Genomic DNA, 8755 nt, shown 5'->3' on the forward strand with positions numbered 1-8755 from the left:
GCATCCCACTGAGGATTAAAAGTGGAATATAAAGATGGTACTGAATAAATTATTACTGGCAAATCACTAACAATCTATGCAGAAGCTCTGAGAATGCACAAAATCTATTTCTTATCATAGCTTGTAAATGATCTAAGCGCGCCTAGGGGGAGATACAGAAATTCACAAAATCATCTAACTACAGTCTGTCTTTGAAGCAAACACCATTTATCCTTTTACATCGGTTTATGCAGCCAAATTTCACACAGTGCGTCATTTCCTCAGACGGTTTTGTTTCTGAGGTGACTTATCAGATCAGTGGAGCTGCACAAAGAGAACATGAATAAACTAAATTTAGGACTGATACTTTTCTGTTTCATATAGCTCTGTAGCTGTGGTGAGGGGACTTGAACCCCACATAAGTAAATAGATGTTCTTTGGCAACCTTAAACACACGTCTACGGTTGACATCTATGCCTTTTTTTTTAATCTCATCTTGTTCAAAAGGCAGGTCTTGCTTTAACTCTTCGATGCTGCACTTCTAAATCCTGTTTGCTCTTACCACAGCTGGCAGGCTCCTTTGTTTGTACTGATTATTTGTTATAATGTCATTGGCTACAGTCAGCTGTTTTAACCAATCAGTGACTAGCGCGAACCTTACAGGTCACTGTGACTGAAAGACTGGGGCTGTCTAATATTGACAGATCCCCCACGGATGTATGTAGAGTAGACTCTACGTGCATCAGCATTGCAATTCTGCTTTTCTACAACTCCAACAGCCAAAGCTTCGTTAAATAAACTTTATTATCCATTAGGATGTTTATCATAATAATGGCCTTAATTTTTTGGTTTAAATAATAATAATAAATATATACTGATTGCATTACATACTAGCAATAAGTCCTTGACCTGTTACACAAAATATTGGTAGTTCTACCTGAGCTGTACGTTGCTTTGTGCAACTGCTAAAGTAGGTCACACAGTGAGCACGTTGGTCATGGTAATTCCCATAAGCCCCTTGGCATTTCCTCAAAGGTTACCTAATACACGATACCGTCCAATTGCAGGATCCACTGTGGTCGATGGATTTAACACAAACATGCATACAGCTGTGTGTAACTTCAAGGACACCGTAGAAAGGCTGTTAGTGCCACCTAGAGGCTGTATTGGCAGAGCTTCATGCTCTTGATACTTGAATGGAGAATAGTAAGGATCGAAGTAAGAGACTGCATGTGTGACATAAAAACAAAAAACCAAGATGAAATTTGGGAAAGTAAGGTTTATTAAACAGCATTAATAAAAATTTTATAAAATGCTAATGTTCTGTATGAAAAAACATCATATGAAGGAATTCACACAGCTGGAATCCATTAGAAATACATTCAATTTCTTAAAAAACTATAATGCATTTTTAACACTTCACCAAGCCTGGTCATGATTGTAAAGTAGTTCTCAGCTTAGTGCATCTTTTATTTTTTATTCCATTTTATTTTTTTCCAAACAAACTGTTGAGGGGATCAGGAAAATATAGGAGGTCTCCGTGAGACTCCATCAGTAATAAAGCAGAAAAAGTAACCGCAAACTGAAAAGGAATAAGCAATGGACACAGCGGGAGTAAACAGGCATGTGCAGCGACAATGAGTGTCTTCAAATGAAACCAAAACTATAAATGTATACTTTTCTATGCTCTATGCTCGAACAGCCTACTATTTGACTCCATCCCACATCTTTGATGACTGTGAGATTTCAGGCCACGTCTTACAAACCAGAATGTGGGAAACCAATCCAATTCCTGAGGAGAAGTTCAGCTATTTTTGCACACTACGATTTTCTGTCTTATCTTCTATGTGAGTCATGAGTTTTCTTACTAGAGGGTTGGTTTGGCTGTTCCTGGGCTCACTAAGCTCAGAGCCCAGGAATGCAGAGCATGAGGTTGTTTTTTTTCCAGGCATCGGTTTTGTTTCTGTAAAACTGTTTAATTAACAAAAAATAAAAGCCCCAAAAGATAAAACACATAAATCAAGAAAAATCTGGTTGTGTTACAATTATGAGGAAATGATTCTTTAAGTATTTTAAAGTTGTGTAAAAGTATATATAAAGAAAGAGGTTAGAGTGGAGGAAATGAAGGCAGAAACATAATCGAAAGGCAAGAAATATAATGTGTTTAAAGTAAAAAAAACAAAACAAACAAAAAACCCAAAAATGATTTGATGCTGCAAAAAAAATATGGAAGACCTTGATGTTGGGCCGCCACATTCTCTTCTGGAGCCATTCACATTGAGCTAGACTTCCTTAAATTAATGGAAAAGGATGGACCACAGACCAGAGGACAGGGACTCTGTAAACATGAAGACACTGTGCATACAAGACACTTAATCTTGTGCAGGGTTTAAAAGTGGCATCAGACCCAGGCGAGAGCGGGCACAGAGCTGAGATTCATGTCCGTGCAAGGCTCCCTCCCCCGGGGACGCCAAGTTTCCGTTCTTTGACTGGTCACTTTGTGATGGCAGCACAGGAATACATCAGTGCATCAGTTGCTCTTTAGCAGCTCGATGCAACCCTGCAATAGAGTCACGCTGTTCTGTGGACACAAAAGCAACAGAACATTCATTGGGCTTGAGAAAATCTTTGTATCACATCCTTGTAATGACATGTAAGCTATTTATAACTTTTTTTTTTTTTTTTTACTTAAATATTTGTCTTTATTAAAATTTTGTCATTTGTCTCTTGGAGCGTTGAAGGGAAAAGATGCTAGTACATATGCATCTTCCTTTACTTTGCTGCTCACCTTGGCGTGCTTTATCTCAAGCTCAGCCATCTCTATGAAGTTCTTTCTGAAGGCCACGACTCGTCTGCCCTTGAAACTGGTGAGTTCTGTCAGGATAAGATTGTGCAGTTTAAAAAGAAAATGTCACTTTAGACACAAAGAAACGAGTACAGAGGCAGTCTGCATCGGTTACGCATGAACGCACACACCTTTCTTCCCAGATTCTGAGAGCTTGTCAAATTTCTGCAGGCACTGCCGCTGGTGTTCCTCCGCCTGGGGAATATCCTTGCTCTTCAGTCGGGCCTTATCCAAAGCCTTGTTAGAGTTCTCGTAGTCAGCCAATGCCCGGGCTCGTCTGTACAGAAGGTCCTAAAAACCATATTGGAAATAGTTTTACAAGACAAATAAAAGTTTGGCAGTAGACCTAAAGAAGCCGTTCAACAGCCAACACTTCAACTTTACAATATTCAAAATGTTATCGTTATAAAAATACAGTGACAATATTGAGTGTCATTCACAGAAAGAAGGAAGTGCACTCCTCATCTAGAGTTTCTTTCAACTCTTTCACATACTAAGGAAAGTAGTTTGCGATTACTTGTGCTTTGTGACATGGTGTGCTCTCCTGCTGGAAGCGACCATCAGAGGATGGGTACTAAAAGAGTGCCAAGAAAATATCCCTCACACCATTACACCACCAGCAGCCTGAACCGCTGATTCAAGGCAGGACGGATCCTTGCCTTTATGTAGTTTACGCCAAATTCTGACCCATCTGAAGATCACGGCAGAAATTGTGACTCATCAGACCAGCCTACTTTCCAGTCATTGACCAATTTTGGTGAGCCTATGTGAACTGCAGCCTCAATTTCCTGTTTTGAGGTGACATGAGTGGCACCCACTGTAGCCTTCTGCTGCTGTAGCCCATTTGCATTAAGGTTTAATGTGCTGTGCATTCAGAGATGCTCTTCTGCGCATTCGTAATTGTAAGAAGTGATTATTTGAGTAACTCTCTGGGTTAGCAAGCCATATTCACCCAGGGAACTGCCACTCATGGGATATTTTCTCTTTTTAGCACAGTTTTCTGTAAATGCCAAGATGGTTATGTTTGAAAATCCCAATAGATCAGCAGTTTCTGAACTACTCAGACTCATCTGGCAACAATAACCATGCCGCATTCACAGTCGCTTAAATCGTCTTTCTAACACATTCTAACGCTCGGTTTGAACTTCAGCAAGTTGTCTTGAACAAATCTACATAATCTACCTAAGTGCATCGAGTTGCTGTTGTGTGGCAGGCTAAAGAGATATTTGTTAATATTAATGAGCAGCTGAACAGCTGCACCTTATAAAGTGGCCATTAAGTGTATATGGAGTGAGAGATACAGCGACTGGGCACAATGGTTATAAATCTGTCCACGCTTTATGAAGACAGAAGACAAACACGTCTCACTTTAGCAGCTTGGATGTCTCTCATGTAGTATCTCAGCAGCTCTGTGAGTTTTAGATCCTGGTCAGACGCCACTCTTCCCTCCACTTTCTGCAGAGACAATATTATGTTCAAACTAAAACAAACCAGAGCAGTGTAAGTGTCACTGTTTGTTAGTAGTTAAAGCTCTACTTACTCTAAACTTCTCAAACAAGTCTGACAGCTTCTCAAGATTTCTGTGGGGAAAAAAAAGAAAAAACAATCACTACAATGTCTCACAGAGCCATGTTGTACATCTGTGTAGTAACACATATTTCACGTCTTGCACTCACTTCTTATTTGCTGTCATATCATCAGCTGCGAGACTGTTCAGAGTGGCAGAAATGTGAATATAATCATCTGCAATATCTGTAACAAGAGAAATATCAAAATGTAGAAAATTACACACATAAATTAAATCATCCAAACCAAGTAAATGCTCTAAGATAAACATGACATACTTTTGTGTGCACGGGTCATTTTCTCTGCTTTGGCAGTGGAATCTTTGATCTTGCTGTAGTAGTCAAGCAAGAAGGTTTTTTCCTGCTCAAAAAAATCATCGACTTCCTGCGTGCGAAACAGAAACACACAAAGGTCATTAAAGAAGTGGCTACAATGCTTCATGTGGGACACTATCCAACATTAACTGTAAGCAGACTGTGCATAAGTCTCACCTTTACTCCTGAGATAAGGACTTCATCAGCTGACTTTACCATGTTTTTAAAGAATCCTCCAAACATTTCTTTTGCATTCTTTCGCCTCACACTGAGCTAAAATGACAGAATTTAAACACAGTAACCAAAAATTGTGTAAACGCGACACAATTTATTTATGAGAGCTTCATACATGATGCTGTGAAAACTAAGGACTGAAGTAAGGCTGCAATGATTCATTGAGTACCATGTAAGTAGTCTGACATGGAGTCATCTACACACAAGCTGAAGAACAGAGGTGGAGCCGTTATCGTTAGCGACCACTGCAGTCCCCATTAAAACCTTTATTAGGAAAAAGCTGGCGGGGGTCCTTCATCAAACTGCTTGTTCAACAAAGCACCAGAGTATAGAAAAGAGAACTCTGTAGCTGCCCCCATTTACCACCATTTTTTTTTTTTTTTTTTTAACACAGGATTTATTTACAGTAAAGCTACAGAAGTTAAAATAAAAGCATATGTGTGCAGGTGAACCGTTAGCTTAGTGTGACACGATGTTTAAATTATGCAGCTTGCGGAAGGCTGGCGACAGCTGTCCTACTTTCTATTGCAGCGATACCTGCAACAAGCAGGGGTGTCTCTAAAGGGGGGCATGGGGTGTACTAGACAATATTTGTTTCAGGGCTTAAATAACATTATTCTACAGACTTAGATTACCATAAATATAAAAAAAAATTTTATGAATTCAATTGTATTAAGTGCTATTAAAATTACAATTTCTAAAATAAAAACCAACGAGCAGTGATATTGTGATATTCCTTTTTTGATTATTTGTTATTCCTCATTAATAACAACAGAAGTATTTTTTATCCAATTAATTGATGGGAGAGACTACATTTTTACTAAAATAATTAATAGTTACAGCCCAAGACTGAAGTATTATTTGTGAATCTACCAACATTTCATTACTTTGTATAGATATATCTAAAAATTGTATACAGAATATTTAACACTTATCTGAACTCTATGGCTGCTGCTACTGACTGACCACACAGATAAGTGTGCTGATCACAGCAGGATGCAAACCACGTGTCATAAACTCTACTTCCTCTCTTTCCAACGAATAACCCGTGAAAGGAAGTCGGCACTAAGAGGAACTCACATCCTGGTCATACTCCAAGAAAATCTGGAAGTTTCTGTCTTTGCTTAAAACAGGGTGAGAAGACAGTCTCTGCAGGAAGATTTCATGCACTTGGACAGTTTTCTTAAACACAGCCAGGTATTCACTGAAAACAATACAAAACAGAATATATTACATGGACATTTTTGGTGAGGTGGACAATATTTTACATAGCTTACTGATAGAAATCTAGCATGCCATGAAGATAAAAGGATACAAAGCAAAATCCAGTGTTTTGATTTGAGTGTCGCACTCACGCCTCCAGCTCCTGTTTCATTTTAGTGTACTCCTCTTTGGTCATAGTGGCTTCACCTTCTCCCAGTTTGTGCATCTTCTCTCTTGGGCTGTCAAAGTCAGGCTTCGGGGGTGCTGGCGGAATCTGTGAATAATGAAGCGTGAAACAAATTAATTTTCACTGATAGTTAAAAGGTTATGAGGTTTCAAAAAAGAGGAAAAAAAAGTCTATTTTATACTTTTGGAAATTAATTTTGTGTTTATGGTTTCTTGTTTATGGTTTCTGTTGACTGAGTGCAAAGGATTTAAAAGTTAAGTTGAACTGTGAAATCAACAGCTTCTGTCTCTGGGTGTGAGCCATCTCTGTAAATAGTAGTACGCACTATTAGGCCAGCATAATCCTCCGTCTCCACCAGAGTGTCATGTAACCAGATGAAATCTTCATGCTGCCTGGGAACAGAGAAATCCGGCTTCTGGAAAGAGCTCAGTGTGGTCTGGGAAAACAGTTAATAGCACTTTGTAAATATTACTGATAACATATCAGCAAACACTATTATAGAAGGGATTAAAGGCTAGGATTAAGTTGAAACGTTATTCTGTCTCATTGTTGAGACACAAACATTCTTTTCTTTTCTTTTTTTTTTACCTTTGTATGAACTGTAAACTTGACTTTGTCTCTTTCACAGAGTGCATCGGGAATGTCAATAAGAAGAGAGGCATCGTGGTTTAGGTCCACAGACACAGAGCGCAACTGAGGAGAAATAACAGACCAAAAAACATAAACACATTGCTTTTGTGTGTGAAGTCATTTGGTTTTTAAACATTGCTTTTAGGACATAATCAACAGGTCTTGTCATTTTCGACTTATTACCCCTGATCTTTGGTTTGTGTAGCTTGACAGTAAGACAGGCAGAGCTTATTGAATCCTGTATTTTTAAATGATGGCTTAATAATACTCATCAAAAGACTGAGATTTTACATTTGGAAAACGAGTAGTGTACACATAGTGTTGTATGCGACTACCAATACACATTCTTTCAGCTCGATTTGGTCTTCAACAGACCTCAATAACTCTAGGGTCACTTCACCGACTCTTTTCTTTGTACTGGATATAAATATTTTATGCAAAGTGCACAAACAATCTCTTTTGCTCATGTTTCATATTTCCCAACTGCAACAGTACCAGTAAAAACCTGCCACTAAAGCACTTCAACAAATCCTCAGTGGCTGCAACTTCACAATATACAAACATCTCTGCGGCATATTGTAAGCAAATACACTGCTGAGCTAAAAGCCATCATCCTGACTCAACACCCAACAAGGAATTAAGATACAAACGGAATGAAAACAACTATGAAATCTACCTAGCTCAGTCTATACACATTATCAGTTAAAAAAAAAAAGAACTAAACATTTTATCTAAAATGCACAGGGATTCAAGACAAGTGTACAGAACTGTGCTTCCACATGCTCTAGTCCTGCTTGAGCTTAAAAACTAGGTCCACACCCTTGGTAAATAAAGAGTAAACCTAGCTCATTATTTACAGTCTTGCTGGAGGAAGCGACGTGTTACACTTTACAGTCCGTTTATTAGATACAGCCATCTAAAATTCCTGCATTTCCTCAGGTTTTGTTGGAACTTGTGATGAGATTTTAATGTAACTTTCTGCTACTTTTTTTTTGTAGTCTAACTCGATTGAGGTAAATGGTATGATTCAGCAGCACCACAAACTACATCTTTCACAGATACTGTGAGGTTTAATTAGCATCTGTCAAAACAGCAGGAAAAAAAACTTCACATGTAGACCACACTGCGATGCCACTGAGCTTTGTGCTGCACAGTAGCTGAATACACCAGTTTGGTGGACAGAAAACACAGCAGAAGCGCCACATTCATGACATTGGTGCCTAGCCGAAAACGACCCTCTTTTTTATTTATATTTATAAGCGCTGAATTATGCGGAGGAGGTGGGGGAGTCAGAATTTGGCACCCGCTAAGCGACTTTTCTGTGACTCTGACGCAATGTGTTGCATGTTTAATCGCGTTCGCTGCGCCAAATTTTATTAGAAAACAAAATCCCCACCCCCACCAGGACTTTTAAAATACCCTTCTTGACAGCCTCATCGATAAACCGTTCGCTAGCGTTAGCCGGAGGCTATCGTTATACAGAACGAAAAGAACTCAATAACTTAGCCAGAAAGCAATCGTTAACGTTAGCTATCTTGGTGCTGACTTTTAATGCATTTTTTATTGCCACGAAAGGTTTAACCTACCTTTTCTTTACTGTTTTCATCTATTGATGTCATAATGGCACTGAAATCGAAAGAATGCCTGGAAGACGATCACTGGAACAACACAACTATTTGCAGGAAGCGAACTCTGTGGTGGCTAGTTAGCTACCAAACGAACTGTCAAAACCTTTTTTTCGCCCACATCCCACTGACGACAAATTCAATCCCGCCTCACACGAATATGACTGGACAG

At 39.0% G+C, this 8755-nt stretch overlaps 1 protein-coding gene across 1 annotated transcript; it reads right to left on the reverse strand.

The window, feature by feature from the left end:
- Nucleotides 1–1243: 1243 nt before the first annotated feature.
- Nucleotides 1244–8723, reverse strand: snx5 (sorting nexin 5). Its single transcript, XM_003441019.5, has 13 exons — nucleotides 8545–8723; nucleotides 6917–7021; nucleotides 6654–6764; nucleotides 6294–6415; nucleotides 6019–6142; nucleotides 4882–4977; nucleotides 4669–4774; nucleotides 4501–4576; nucleotides 4365–4404; nucleotides 4193–4279; nucleotides 2956–3115; nucleotides 2768–2853; nucleotides 1244–2560 (listed from the first exon to the last, which is right to left on the reverse strand). The coding sequence occupies exons 1-13, from the start codon at nucleotides 8575–8577 to the stop codon at nucleotides 2510–2512; spliced, it is 1197 nt and encodes a 398-aa protein (XP_003441067.1). The 5' UTR covers nucleotides 8578–8723; the 3' UTR covers nucleotides 1244–2509.
- Between the last annotated feature and the right edge of the window lie 32 nt (nucleotides 8724–8755).

Source organism: Oreochromis niloticus, linkage group LG13, assembly GCF_001858045.2.
Source record: "Oreochromis niloticus isolate F11D_XX linkage group LG13, O_niloticus_UMD_NMBU, whole genome shotgun sequence".
In the NCBI taxonomy this organism is placed as follows: Eukaryota; Metazoa; Chordata; class Actinopteri; order Cichliformes; family Cichlidae; genus Oreochromis; species Oreochromis niloticus.